This window comes from Equus przewalskii, chromosome 20 (genome assembly GCF_037783145.1).
Source record: "Equus przewalskii isolate Varuska chromosome 20, EquPr2, whole genome shotgun sequence".
NCBI lineage: Eukaryota > Metazoa > Chordata > Mammalia > Perissodactyla > Equidae > Equus > Equus przewalskii.
In genome coordinates, this window is record NC_091850.1 from 23677080 (window position 1) to 23692742 (window position 15663).

Below are 15663 nucleotides of genomic sequence, written 5' to 3' on the forward strand. Positions count from 1 at the left end.
CAGGAGAATGTAGGACAGGAAGGATGTAGGACAGGGCACCATCAGGCTTTCTGCTCTTAGTCATAGTCATGGCAACAATCCATGCTGCAGTGTACACAGATGTTTATACAACTGCCCAGTATTTTCTTTCTCCTCCTTCCCCAAGTGACAGCTCAGGCACAAAGGAAGGAGATTTGTACTGGGCAGGTAAAGGAGTCCGCCCAGGTTTAGAAGCCCTATGCCCCACCGGAGCCAAGAGCTCTTGCTACGACTCCCTAGGCATAGCTTCCAGTGTCCCCATATAATTCCATGCTTAATTATAAGAATTGCCATACTCAAGTCCAAAGTATGTTTTATCTCCAAGTATTTAGAGTTTCTCACCATCCAGATGTAATTTACCAGTGAGAGATCACTTTAAGCAAGAACAATTTTGCCTATGTAATATAATCGACATACTACTCTTACTAGATTTCCAAAGGAAGAGCTTGAATATTAACGAAAGGTCAAATTCTTAGTCAGAAGCTGTGCCCTTTATACACAGCTCTTAAATATCAAGCTAGCAAAGGAGATTGGGCAAATTATATGGGATGTTGGATTCCAGACGAAAGACTTCGGATTTAAGTGACTTCTAGCTTTTCCCCCTATTTCTTACCCTAAACAGGGAACATGAAAATACACTTAGTATTTTGTTGTAAAACTATGTAAATATCACAATGCATGAATAGATTTCAGTGTTAGTATGTTTTAGTAGAACCACTGAGAAGTTTAACCATAGGAAGACATGTGTAGCCATCTCCAACATGACATTTATCTTTCGAAATAGACAGAATTGTGCTCTTTCAATCCATGGAAGTAAGCAGGCTTTCCTTCCCCTTCACTCCTGAGACTTTGAAGCACCCCACATGAATGATAAGCCTGGAATATCATAAGGCTGAGTCTGGTATTGCGTCTGTAAAAAATAAGTATCTGGTGCTTAAAACAATGACCTTTTGTTTTGTAAATGTTAAGGCAGTGTATGTTCCAATGTCTTAGTGACAAAAGAGACGTGACTTTCCAAACCATATTTCCAAATAAGGGAGTAGGAAACCCTGAGGCTTCACCCATGGTTCTTTCAGGTAATGGCTGCTCAAAGGGCAGAAGGCAGCAGGTGGAGAAACGTTTGATCTGTATTGAATGTAAACCCTTAGTATTATGAAAAGTTGGGGCAGTTTGCATTCAACTTGCTGCAGCAGTAAATCATTGTTCAGTGGGTTTCTTGATGCCATCGCAGACTCCCACCTCTCAGGATCCAGCACCTGCATAAGAGCCTGTGATTTAGTAGCTATCCCACCTGGAGCCACCTATGGAGGAATTTATGCTTTATCGCTTTACTGCTCGCTCAGGCTCCTACATAACCTCCCTAACTGGCCTCCATCCCAGGCTTGACTTATTATCTTCTTCTCAAGATGACAAGTAGCTAGTCTGACAATCTGGCTTGTGCTGTGTGAATGGTAGAGGAAGAGCTGTTTTTCCTTCTTCCAGGCAACATGCTTAAGCTAGAAATGTAGCTTAAACAAAATGTTCAAGCACCACTCTTCCTGCCTGCCCCCTACTCCCTCCGTCTCCCTGGCCCCAACACACACACACAAGCAAGCTATGATGCCTCCAATAAAACATGGCTCTAAGGGCCTCTGCCCATGGGGAGCTGCAGCTGAGGAGAACACACAGTCCAGGCAAGCCAGCAGGATATTTCTGAGCGGGGCTCCTGTTTCCTCAAGAAAGAGAGGTAGGGAGCTGCCTTCTCTGCTGATTCCAGCACATAACACAAATCTCCACACCCATTGCCAATGTGTTTAAACTAACTGTGCTTAGCTCCCCTTACAATGAGAAGGACTCACAGTAGGCAGTCTGGTTTAGGATGTTTTGCATGTGGGTGTTCGACAACAGAAGCATACCATCACAAATCCAAGAAAATAAATTTATTAAACTTTGAAGGAAAAAAATCCACAGACATAAAGAAAGTTAAATATAAACTGCAGGACACAACTAGTCATACTAGTGAATAATGGCTTGTGTGGCCAGCAAAGTACCAAAATGACATTCGGAGACTGATTGAGGTATTTAGCTATTTTTGGCTATAGAAATGTTGTCAGCCTATTGTGAAATAGTAAGAGAGTTTTCCCAAACACACAGTTTTAAGTTGAATTAGGTTCTACATTGATGAAATTGTATATGAAACTAAATTATGTAGCTCTTAGAGAAAACCATAGCAGCAAGGTAGCAGAAAATCTACTAAACATCTATTACAAAGTAACATGTTGAACTTTCAACACCCAATTCTAGCTTTTCACTGTCCTTCCTGCAAGAAAGAGGGAATTTGAAATTACCAACCATTAAGCTTGTTTCCTAAAAAGGTCTGAGCTAAATGGCAAATACTATTTAAGTTAAAGCTAACTTTAAAGTTTTATTAACCTCTTAAAAAATACTTAAAGTGAGAGGCATTCTTCAATGAGATGAGATTCTTCTCTTTTTGACAAGTCTTTTGAGGAGCAATTCCTCTGCTTACATCATTAAGGGATTGAACAGTAATTTATAAATTACTCAGGCCTCTTCTTCTGCTTTGAGGCCAATTCACTGCGAGGAGAAATAAAAAAATGATGAAACTTCTTCTACGACTTTAAATAAATCTTATAAAAGGCTTGGTGAGGAAAAAAAGTTTCTGCTATTGGTTTACGTAAATTTTGAGTTATCTGTGGGGATTTAAAATCTTGTCCCTTCTGTTTCTCATTATCATGAATAATGAGGTTGTGTCTGGCTATAGGCTGCGAAACAAAAAACCTATTTCTTGAACTTTTTATTTCATTATCTGGTTAACTTCACTTCGACCTGCTTCAACTTACAAAGTGCTTCTTGTACCTTATTCCCTTCTTAGAACTATGAAAGAAAACCAAGTTGTGTTTGAAGATACTGCTGCAGAGTTTCTAGGGCTTCTCTCTCATGATCTGCATGCACTCAGATCATGACAAACAACTCACTTCATGTGCGACTGCAACACCCAGGCATCCTGGTCAACAGGGACCAGCTATAATTTCTACTTCTCTTAGTTTGTAGCTCTCTGACGTGAACCAAAATGTGGGTAAGAAGGGGTTTTTTGTTTGGTTGTTTGGTTTTTGGTTCATGATAAGCTGACGTGTGCAAACATTTTAAAGTTTTCTAAATTAACAAGTCTTTCTGTAAAAATTCAGATAAAACGAGCATGTCCCAATAATGCAGGTAACTACAATCATTTCAGAATTGTTTAAGGAGTTTTGGGAGGTACAAAAAGGGGCTTGTAAAAAACTAACTTGTTCATTTGTTTTGCTTTAGGTGCATTGACCAAGGCATCAAACCAGCTTTAGACTGTAGTTGCTACATTCTTTGGATGGGTCCACACGAACTACAGTACAGTGTGTAGTGTCATAGAAAATAGCCATGCTTGAAGTGTAAATTAGTAAAAATATCTTTATCAATTTATGCCAAAATAAATGTTTACATATCCAAACTATTTTTTGTCTTCTTACCTATAATTTTAGTTCCCAATTTAAAAAAAATTAGCCTGTGCTATGATTTGCATTCAATTTTCCTGAACTGCTAAAAGCCACCTGATTTTTCGCTTTTTCAAAAAGCATGATTTACTATACATTAAAAACGTAGCCATTCAATGCTAAGTTTCACAAAATCAACACCCACAATAACAAGACAATCACTGCCACTAAACAGTCTGTGAGACAATTCTTTAAAATATTTACAGTTCACAACAGGAATAACTATCTGATTAAGCGTTCTTATTTTTTTTTAATATCATCTTTCAATATTTCAGGAAAAGGCATTTAGAATCCACACTTCCACCCCCTTAACAAAGGGTTTAAACATTGTTTTGGTTTAAGCATTCATGCCCCAGCCAACTCTTTGCCATTAAATACGTAGCTCATGGGAAATCAAAGAAAGGCTACGGCATGATTTTGTTCAGTTGGTCTGTGCTCACGTAGCCACATGATGAGAGAAACTCTTTGTCAGGCAAGGGCAAGGCGGTAGCATTGAGTACGAGGCCCTGTGGAGACTGTACTATATGAATGGAAGTATAGTCTGGGACAGGCATCTCAGAGCTTGAAGCACGTTCTGCTGTCCCAGACCTCCCAGCAGTAGTGGTAAGGCTTTCTGTGGTGATGTAAATGTCTTCCTGGTTAAAGCTTGGCTCGACACGTGATTCAACCTCGACGTGAGGGGCCACGGGGATGCACTTTTTGGCATCTGCCTCACAGAAGTAGGCGTTGTCCATGATGAAGTTGGCTTGGCAGAGTGAGACCACTTCGGGATGCATGTCACATTGGGATATCCCTGTCTTGTTTTTTTGGCCCGGGGAAAGGACCACACTCCCTGCTGGCGTAATGTCGCTTACCTGGGCATAAAAGTCGATGTTTGCCAGTGAACTCGGATTGCTTAGTTGAGTATGGGCAGCTTGATGAGTTGACTCAGTTCCACCAATAAGAAGTGGTCTTGGTTTGTTTTCCTCTGCTAGGATAACACTGGGCTGCTGAGTAGCAGGGGTAGCATTACTAGAAGATGAGTCCTTTTGATTTTTCTGGTCAAGGCACAAAAGATCTGCTTCCCCTTTTAACCTTTGTGGCTGAGCAACCTCTGAGGTACCATCACTCATGTCGCTGGCATTGAAATCAGTCTCCAGAATGTCAGGTTCATAACAGCTGGTACGTCCAGAGTCGTCATCCTTTGCCCCAAGGATATTAAGTGATTTCTGATGGTCATTGCTTAGAAGTCTGTCTGTGTCTGATCCTTCAGTCTTTTCATCGGGGTCATCAATATCTAGCTCAATGAATTCAACCCAAGAGTCATCATTGTAAAATTCAGGTTTATAGTTGTCATGAACAGCTAAGATTGTGTTCACCTCTTCTAATTTTCCTTCCTAGGGAACAGAAAGAAAATGATCTATGAAAAGAAACTCATAATGATGAAGTCATTTAACAAAAAACCTTCAGAGACTAATTATGGTTCCAATAAGAACAATAGTAACAAAGGCATATAATAACAAAAAATACATTAGTGAAGGATTTTTAACTACATAAGACATTCTCATAATTTTAAGAGATGTAATATTTTAAAAAATTTTTCTCCAGAAAGGGTACAAAAAATAGAGTGGATACATATAGCTTGCAAAAGCTCTCAACATCAGGCAATGTTTTCAGGTATCATTTAATTAGTGTCATCTATAGTTTAGATAATTTGTTAATTACCTTAAGGAGATCTGGATCAATTCCTTTAATCTTTGGAACTGGAACTGGGGGCAGAATCAGCATCTTAATCCTTGAAAACAAAATTTCAGTTTGACATATCTTAAAAGTTACACATTCTTTCATTTCAAAAGATAGAAATAAAATACAGTAGTTCCCCCAGCCAGCCCTGGTGGTCTAGTGGTTAAGATATGGTACTCTCACCACCACAGCCTAGATTGGTTTCCTGGTCAGGGAACCACACCACTCATCTGTCAGTTGTTGCACTGTGGTGGCTGTGTGTTGCTGTGATACTGAAAGCTATCATTCAAATGTGATAGCTATTATTTGCTATTATTTCAAATACCAGCAGGGTCAGCCATGGTGGACGGGTTTCAGTGGAGTTTCCAGACTAAGACAGACTAGGAAAAAGGACCTGGCCACCCATTTTCAAAAAAATTGGCCATGAAAACCCTGTGAATAGCAGTGTAGGATTGTCTTATATAGCGCCAAAAGATGAGAGGATGGGGCAAAAAGCCCAGTCATGGGTCCACTCTGCTATGCACAGGTGGCTAGGAGTCAGAATTGACTCGATGGAACTAAGAACAAAGTTCCCCCTTATCCATGGTTTCAGTTACCTGCAGACAACTGCAGTCTCAAAATAGAGTAAAATTAAGATATTTTGAGAGAAAGAGAGAGACTGCATTCACATAACTTTTATTACAGTATATTGTTATAATTGTTCTATTTTATTATTAGTTATTGTTGTTAATCTCTTACTGTGCCTAATTTATAAGTTAAACTTTATCATAGGCATGTATGTATAGGAAAAAACAGTATATGTAGGGTTTGGTACTATCTGGGGTTTCAGGCATCCACTAGGGGTCTTGGAACGTATCCCCCACGAATCGGGGGGACTACCATATTGGCAGTACTATTACTTATTCCAAATATTCTGATACTTTATTTAAGTGGAATATGAGAAAGAGAATGAAAATATTAAGCAGTAAGTGATAAGGAAAAACTATAGAAGAAAAAAAGAACCAAAAACCCCTCCTCTGAAGTCAGTTTAAACAAAACATGGTTTTCCCGTAATCTTTATTTTTTCCTTAATGTCTCTTATTGACAGCCAGCATGAGCATTTGGGAGTGAGAAATTTAATTCCATTTGGAGCCAATTTCCATTTCACTTATAAGGAAGGTAATTTTAGTGTACATCTCATCAGTAATTTGTGGAGGAAGAAGGAAGGAGGGACAGAGAGAGGGAGGAAAGGAGGGAGGGAAGGGAGGAGAGAGAAGGAAAAAGAGCCAATCTACATAGAGCCAAAATTATTTGCACGCTCAGAAAAGGGTTGACTGGGATGAGTTTGCACCACACAGCTCACATTAATTAAAAATTGTATAAGAGCATCTCATTAACCAGGGTGTCACTCCAGGGTTCATTCCATTTGGGAGGGACTAAATGTGAACTATCTCTAATCAGTGTGGATTTATATACACAATTCTAAGATGCACTCACATTTTCTCTTCCAAATATTTAAATTAGTTTTTGACCACAATTCATTTCAATGTCTATCCTCCCTGTCTTGTGCCTTATTGTATCCCCAGCACTTAGAACAATTCCTGCGACATAGAAGGTACTCAATAAACATTTCTTGAATAAATTTGAATAAATCACTTATCTATTTTGTTAATAGTGTAATCTAGAGTTTGTGTTTTAAAATGAACATTGTAGCTCTAGAAAAAAGCTGAGATAATCCACTCCAACCAACTCATTTTATTGTTAAAAAAATAAAAACCCCTACGTGTCAGAGATACCACTGTTGGGCAGGGATGGTAAGCTGAGCTTTGGATATCAACTGATATGCCACTCAATGCGAATGGACAGTCTAGTCTATTCAACAGGGAACTCAGTGTCTGAATATTTCTACTGTCTTTTTATCTAATTCAAGGAATAAGCCAAATTTCATAAGTTGCTTTGAGTAGCTTCCACTAGGTTTACCCAGTGGGATAAGTATTAAAAAAAATTGTTACTGATGAATAGGAGATATAGAAAAAATATAAATTATTAATAATAACTGCCACCTCTGATAAGCCAGACATTGTGAGACGTATTTTGCACTAAACTATGGGTCGGCAAATTATAGCCTGTGGGCCAAATCTGGCCTGCTGTCTGTTTTTGTAAATAAAGTTTTATTGGAACACAGTCATGTTTATCTGTTCATATATTGTCTATGGCTGCTTTGATGCAATGGTGGCAAAGTTGAGTAGTTGCAACAGAGACACACGGCCCAGAAAACCTAAAAATTTACTATTTGGCCCTTTATAAAACAAGTTTGTCAACTCTGCACTAAATATTTTATTTAATCAACCAGGGAGGCAGATGATATTAACCTGTAGAAAGATTTAGAGATTTAGGGAAGGTGTTCAAATCATACACTAACACTTGATACAGCTGGGGCTCAAATCCAAAGTACCTGACCCCATAACCCAGGCCCTTTGCCTTCTGTCATGCTGCTGTGTTATTTGGTTCTGCATCTCTAAATAAACATTTCAAATGTTCAAAAACATACACAAACATAACATAACCCTAATTATAGGAAGCAAAGATTCCCAAACGTCTAATGCTTGAGTTTGTTATGAGAGCCTCTCCTTTTTGAAGAGGATGATGCATTTAGGCTCATGTTAGTAGTTAGCTTTCTAAGAGTTGTGGTTGACTTTGCCAGGGTGGCAGACCCTGCAGGCTATAGGGCCCAAGCAGGTCATACAAATAAATGAAGCAGGCCAGTTACAATGTCATAGGGAGAGATGGGAATGGTGACAGGCTTCTCAAATGGGACAGCTGGTCCTTTGCCTCAGTGCATGTTGCCATACAGGAATATCAACCCAGTTTCACTAGATCTTTCAGCTTTTAAGGGTGATCTGGGCATCTGGATTTGTGTGTGAAAATTCCCTAATTTGAAAACACTTCATAGCAAAACCTTTACTCCAAATCAAATAGCAAAACATTTACTCCAAAAATCAAAATAACATAAAACAACAAACACAGATCTGCGGCTGAATTTGGCTTTCAGGTTGCCAGTTTGCCACTCCTGTTTTATGCCAATTCAGGTATTTCTTTCTTGGTTAGTAACAGCTTGAATGGTGGGAACAATAGAGTATAGAGTATAGATAACTTGGCATGAAACTATGTTTGTGACTTTGGTGTAATTTTATTCAAATCCAAATTACATGATAAATTTTGCTGCAGTTGACTCAATTATCTGGATTAAAAAAGGGAGAAGTAGCAAAGATTGTGGACTCACAAAACTTCAAGCAAAGATATGGAGGACCTGAAGTCCTTTACAGCCCTAAGGTTTAGGGAAAGCTGATGTAACACCTCATTTTTTGGAGTATCATTTTAATTATTAGAACTACATGCTCTTCCCACACCTGCTGACAATCATTTTCTATTTCCTACTTTCATTAGAACATGGAAATTTAGACAATAATAAGGATTTTTATGGGCAAATGAAAAAGAAAAATTAATTCTTTTCTACAAAGAACTTAATTTAGCACAGGAAATTTGAAAGTACAAAAAAGATTTCCAAATAATTTTACAATTTGATGATTTTGGCCAGCATCCTAGTTAAGAACTTCATTATTCATAGAAAACACTCTTTTAGACAAAGGTTAATATATTTTCTTTGAAATCCTATTTGTTCAGAGGATTATCTTTTCTTCCAAATATTGTTAGCTAATATAATTAAGCAACATAACAAATTTACTTGGGCTTCACAATGACTCGAAATTGACAGCTAATGTTGAGGAAATTACTTCATAGACATTGTGGGTTTATCTACAGCTGTTACATATAAATTAGCCCATCAAGGGTACAGATCAATGAATTCAAATTAATCAACAGAATAATTTGGCTCCTTTGTTGTTGGCATGACTTAAGTATATAAATTACTCAAAATCCTGAAAATTTATTTATTTATTTACTAATTTTTCCCCCAACAATTGAAAATGTGTTGTCCTGTTTTATAATAGTTGTGTTTGTAAAACAGAAATGTTGCTAGAAAGTTAGGTGCAAGATGAAATTCTGGAGAGTGCATTTTGCTTTCCTCTTGGTTTACATTATAAAATTGGAGACACACTCTACTAAAACCAATCTTTTCTGCATTCCCTTGGAGACATTTAGCACGCATGACACTCTAGAACTCTAGCTTATGGAAATTCTTCTTTCTAAGAAAATTATATTTTGATGTTTATAAATGTTATACAACTTCAAAAAACAAATTAGATATATTCACATAGATCTTATTTTGATTTCTAGATGCCTCTTGGCTTCAGCTGGAGAACCTGTTTTTAGTCCTAGGTAGGGTGAGCAACCATCTTGGTTTGCCTGGCACTGAGGGGTTTCCCGGGACAGGACTTTCAGTGCTAAAACCAGGAACGTCCCAGGCAAACTGGGAGTGCCAGTCGCCCTAATTCTAGGAGAAGGAGCAAGATTAAGCCCCGGGACTCTAAAAATACTCTAAATGTAAGAAAACTGGCAATTGGTACCAGTAATTTTTCCTACAATTTGTATTAAAATTTCCTGTGGTTTGTACTGAGTTTCTTTCAAAAACAAAAATAGAATGATTAGCTATTACAGCTTAAGGAAAATTTCAAGGTCACATAATCCAACACCCTCAATATTACCCATGAGAACACAGAGGCCCAGAGAGGTTAATGGACTCAAATGTGATTAAAGAGCAGCGGCAGAATAACAACTGGAACCCAAGTCTTTTAACTCCAAGAGAATACAGACTGGAACTTCTTCAAACTTGGATTTTAGCTGCGTTTACAAAAGCAGATAAAATACCAAACCATAAATATCCAAATAATTTAAATAAAACCTGAATTTACTTGAAATTCCCATCATAGGAAGTCTGAAAAGGTCTTGTTATATTGAATTATCTAGGTAGCTTTAGTTTGCCACTCAAATTTTCTTGTAGAGTCATGTGCCGTATAAGGACGTTTTGGTCAATGACAGACTGCATATACGACTGTGGTCCCATATATTAGACCCACATAGCCTAGGTGTATAGTAGGCTATACCACTGAGGCTTGTGTAACACCCTCTATGATGCTCACACAATGACAAAATCACCTGATGCATTTTTCAGAACGTATCCCTGTCATTAGGTGATGTATGACTGTGTGTGAGGACTGTGTCAAACTCAGCCAAAGACTCAGTACTACTTTATGGTCCTGGAATGAATGGGCCAACTTATCCAGTATTTTGAAGAGGTGAAGAGGTAGCTCTGAGACAACAGTTTTGTTAAAGTGGTGCATACGATCAAGTGTATAGTCCTTAGAGCCAGCCTCTCGATGTTCTATACAACTTCAAGATGGAATTGAAACCTGTGAATTTCCTATGACGAACACAACAAAGTGGTTAATGTATAACTGGAGATAACGTTTTACTGGGTTATTTAAAATTTTCACTCATGATTTGCAAAAGGAAATATCAAACAACAAATGGAAAACGTTTGCTACACAACTGGCAAAAACATATCAAAGTAGACTATATCACACGTACCTTTGCTGTTTAGAAAATATGAATAAAAATAATATCACTGTTAGCCCAAATATTCCAAGGATAATAATTAAGAACCATGGAAACTGGAAATCTGAAACACACAAGAACAATATCTCACTCAGAGAATTATGAATAATTGAAGTTTACATTTCATGTTCTTTTTTCACATAACAGTATTTTCTAATTTGTATTCATCCAGGAAAGTCAGTGATTTCACTTGATAATCACTGAAATAAAATGTAATGATGTAGGAGTATTTTCTGTTCCAAGAACACCTCTGTCCACTTTTCAAATCCTTTCACATACAAAAAAAAAAAAAAAAAATTAAAATAAAGAAAACAGCACACAGTTTAAGCACAGTTCATGTTTATGAAAAAAACCAAACTGCTTTAAGCATCTTATGTGTTCAGGGTGTGTCCCTAAAGTCTTCAACTCTAGGAAAAATTGCTGCTTGGTAACATATGCCTTTACCTAAATAATGTCCACTTGGTCCAACAGCCCCCCCCCCCCCCCCTGTTTTTTTGCTGAGGAAGATTAGCCCTGAGCTAACATCTGTGCCAATCTTCCTCCAATTTATACGTGGACTGCCACCACAGCATGGCTGATCTGCGCCCAGGATCTAAACCTGTGAACCCAGGCTGCCAAAGTGAACTTAACCACTACACCAGGGGGCCAGCCCTGGTTCCCTTTTTTTTTAAGGTGTGGTGATTTTTGTTTTTATCCTCCAGACTGAGGATCTATCAAAAAGATGGGGACAGAGTTTTTATTTGAGTCATAACAAACTTTTTAGATATGCAGAGTATGTAAGTTACTTAAAAAAATATATCCTTTGACAGAAGATCGCTACTGAGGCTCCCATCTTCAGATTTTCATACACTTTGTAGCAAATGTGGGGGACTTTGTAAAATTTCTATTTCATTCCCTAAGAACAAGTGCCTACAACCACCTTCCAGTTCGTTCCCAGTATTCTTACTACACTGACAGAGGTTATCAATTTTTTAATAAAAAAGATAAGTGTAATTTACCTTAATGTTGCTTTATTAAAAGTAGGCTTTTATATAAATGGTGTTGGGAAAACCAGACAGCCACATGCAAAAGAGTGAAAGTATACCATTATTTTTCACCATACACAAAAATTAACTCAAAATGGATTAAAGACTTGAAGGTAAGATGTGAAACCATAAAACTCCTGGAAGAAAATATAGGCAGTATACTCTTTGACATCAGTCTTGGAAGGATCTTTCTGAATACCATGTCTACTTGGGCAAGGGAAACAGAAAAATTAAGAAGTGGGACTTCATTAGACTAAAGAGCTTCTGCAAGGCATAGGAAACTAGAAAAAAAAGGAAAAGAACCCACCAACTGGGAGAAAATATTTGAAAATCATATATCTGACAAGGGGTTAATCTCCAAAATATATAAAGAACTCAAAGAACTCAACAATTGAAAAAAAAAAAAGATCAAAAGCTGAGCAGAGGATCTGAACAGACATTTCTCCAAAGCAGATATACAGATGGTCAACAGGCACATGAAAAGATCGTCAACAGCACTAATTATTAGGGAAATGCAAATCAAAACTACAATGAGATATTACCTACACCTGTTTGAATGGCTATAATTACCAAGACAAAAAACAAATGTCACAGAGGATGAGGAGAAAAGGGAACCCTCATACACTGCTGGTGGGGATGTAATCTGGTGCAGCCAGTATGGAAAATAGTATGGAGATTTCTCAAAAAATTAAAAATAGAAATACCATACAACCCAGCTATCCCATTACTGGATGTTTATCCAAAGAAACAAATCTATACTTCAGAGACTTATGCATTCCTATGTTCATTGCAGTATTATTCACAATAGCCAAGATGTGGAAGCAACCCAAGTGCTCACTGACTGATAAATGGATAAAAAAGATGTGGTATATATACAATGGAATACTACTTAGCCATAAAAAAGACAAAATTGTCCCATTTGCAACAATATGGATGGAACTTGAGGGCATTATGTTAAGTGAAATAAACCAGCCAGAGAAAGACAAATACCACGATTTCACTCATATGTGGAAGATAAACAAACACATAGACAAAGAGAACAGATTAGTAGTTACCAGAGGGGAAGGGGGTTAGGGGGTGGCCATAAGGAGTAAAGAGGCACATACATATGGTGACGGACAAATAATAATGTAGAACTGAAATTTCACAATGTTAGAAACTATTGTGACCTCAATAAAATAAAAATAAAAAAAGAAAAAAATCTGAGAAACTGTCACAACCAAAGAAGCTTAAAGAGACTTGATAAATAAATGTAATGTGCTATCCTGGAATGGAAAAAGACTATTAAGTAAAAACTAAGGAACTCTGAATAGGCTATGCAATTTACTTAATAAAAATGTATCAATATTGGTTCATTAATTTAGCAAATGAATCATCCTAATGTAAGATGTTAATAATAGGGGAAACTGGGTGCAGGGTATATAGGAACTTTCTATAATAGTCTCAATTTTTCTGTAAATCTATAACTGTTCTAAAATTAAACTCTTTATATAAAAAAGTAGGCTTTTATGCTATAATATTCTTTTATTATTTTAATTTTCTTATTCTGTTATTAAAATCCCCAAAGGAGATGTTAGGGGTATTATAAGAATTAGTAGGGCAGAGAATACCACATTGTACCTTGTGGTATCTATACTTTTATATCAATGACATATTCAGGAATATAACATAAAGCAAGAGCTTCAGTTTTTTCTTTTTGTTTTTCACCACAGAAGGAAAACTCAGTTAAAAAAACCTATGTTAAGTGAGTTAAATGCCATTATGATAAGCTTAAATGGCACGTGGCAAATGTGGTTTTTAAACCAGAATTTCATCATATCAAATTGTCTGAAACAACAAGCCTGTTAAGTAGAGCTTAGAAAAAATGGTACTATAGACATTTTCGTCAAAGTGTTATTTTGTATTATGGATTCTACCTGTACTATAAATGCAGAAATATAAATTTCATTTCTCTGTAGCTTGTGATTGTTTCATGTAACAGACCTAAGCTCCGCATACGATCCTGTAAACCTTCTGTTTTTAATAGAGATGAACTATAGACAACTCCCATTTGGGAGTGACAGTATTTTATACATTCACTGTTCATTGTTAAGCAGCTTTATTTCTCTATCTAAAAGCTTCAATTCTTTCATTCTGAATTTATAGGTGTCATTTCTTTAAGCTTTAATTATCTTTGTATTTCTCTTATGTAGGATCTTCAAATGTTCCATGTTACTCTGAAGCATAACTGGAACACTACTTAATAAGCCATCCTCCAGGTAAAAGCCACAGCTGAACTTTCTAAAACCAATAAGCGCCCGCCATTGACTAGCTATGCTGACTCGATATTAAGCTTTCTCTTAGATGCCATGTATACATCCATCCATGTAGATACAGAATTTCTTCACTAGGCATTTGAAAAACATTTTTTCTGATTATAATGGAAAACAAACATTGTAGAAAATCTTAGAAATACAGAAACATACAAAGAATCACTGAATTTTTCTTATCCAGAGATACCTCCCATTAATATCTTAGCATATCTTCCTATCTCTAACTTACACCTATCCCAGGACTTTTCCTGAATTAAATAATTTGCAAACTAAATCCTCCTTCCACTTTTGTGCTGGATAATACCTATTATAGATAGTGAGCTCGAGATCTCTCACCCTGACATTTGATGCTAATGTGTCTTGATCTGGACAACACCCTAACAATGTAGGGAATGTATCACCATGTATTGACAAAAGCAATGTTGGCTGCCATTTTAACTGTTTTATTTTACCTTCTTCACATGCCAATGGGCTCATCTGAGGAAGTGTTACATACAGCACCTCACTGAACTCGCCATATTTTTCAGAGTTTCGTTGTCTGGATCTCACACGCACTTCATATTCTTTATCCAGTCTCAACGAGTACACCGGAACCGATGTTGACAATACTGGGTCCATCTTTCAAGATAAAACATCAAACTTGTTGGTTAGAGAATCAACAACTCAATGCAGTAAATGCTACAAGGTGTTTCTGCATTTGTATTCAAAATAAATTTCTGCAAAGTAGGTAATATTTTAAAATGCACTCGTGGAGTTTGTTATTAAAGAAAGATCAAGGAAAACAATTTTGTAAAGAATCATTTTGTTAAACAGATAATAGTCCTCAAGTGTATTTTTGGATACACACAAAGATACGATACACTTGTTTAACAAAATGCAACTATATCTTTCCGTTACGCTGTCAAATATTCTACTAAGATCAAAGCATAATAGAATTATTACAGACAATGACAGAAGTATAAAGAAAACTACAGATATGTTGCCAATTCTTTGGGATATTATAGTTTTGTATGAAGACATAAGAATAGAATAAACAAATATATTTCCACACCGAAACAAATTATAGTCATATATACATTATCTATCTATCTATCTATCTATCTCTGTTCTTTGGAAATTCTGGGTATTCATTCATCTGATCACAGAATTGGAAAGGGTCCTAAAAAATCATGGTTGCCTTAGTTGAACTTTCAAATAATTCTATTAGAAGCAAGTACATATTGAATCTGCTTGCTCTAGAAGGCTTAAAGCCACCTCAAAATAGTTTGCTATTCAAAATCTGTGAAGAAAAGTCATGAGTCCTTTGGTCACGAACATCATAGCCCCACAACTCTTAAGGCCAGGATGTCCTTTACCCTCTCTGGGAAGAGTTAGTGAGGCTTTTAGACCTTTAAGATGTTGCTATCAAAGAGCTAGACCCAACTAATGACGGTGTTCTCCTCCAAGTCAAATACTCAAAGCAGGTCTTGAGTACGTGCTTTTCACATGTCTTCAGGTAGAACATCTTGT

General features: G+C 36.9%; 1 protein-coding gene across 4 annotated transcripts in view; it reads right to left on the bottom strand.

Annotated features, from left to right (window-relative positions):
• Window positions 1-1922: 1922 nt before the first annotated feature.
• Window positions 1923-15663, bottom strand: part of GHR (growth hormone receptor) — a 245081-nt gene continuing 231340 nt past the window's right edge. For all 4 annotated transcript variants that reach the window (XM_070587653.1, XM_070587655.1, XM_070587657.1 and 1 more), the window contains exons 7-10: window positions 14607-14772; window positions 10791-10881; window positions 5247-5316; window positions 1923-4918 (exon numbers count right to left, since the gene is read on the bottom strand). In XM_070587653.1, the coding sequence (XP_070443754.1) occupies window positions 3947-4918; window positions 5247-5316; window positions 10791-10881; window positions 14607-14772 (1299 nt within the window). In that variant the 3' untranslated portion in view covers window positions 1923-3946. The remainder of the gene's footprint in view (window positions 4919-5246; window positions 5317-10790; window positions 10882-14606; window positions 14773-15663) is intronic.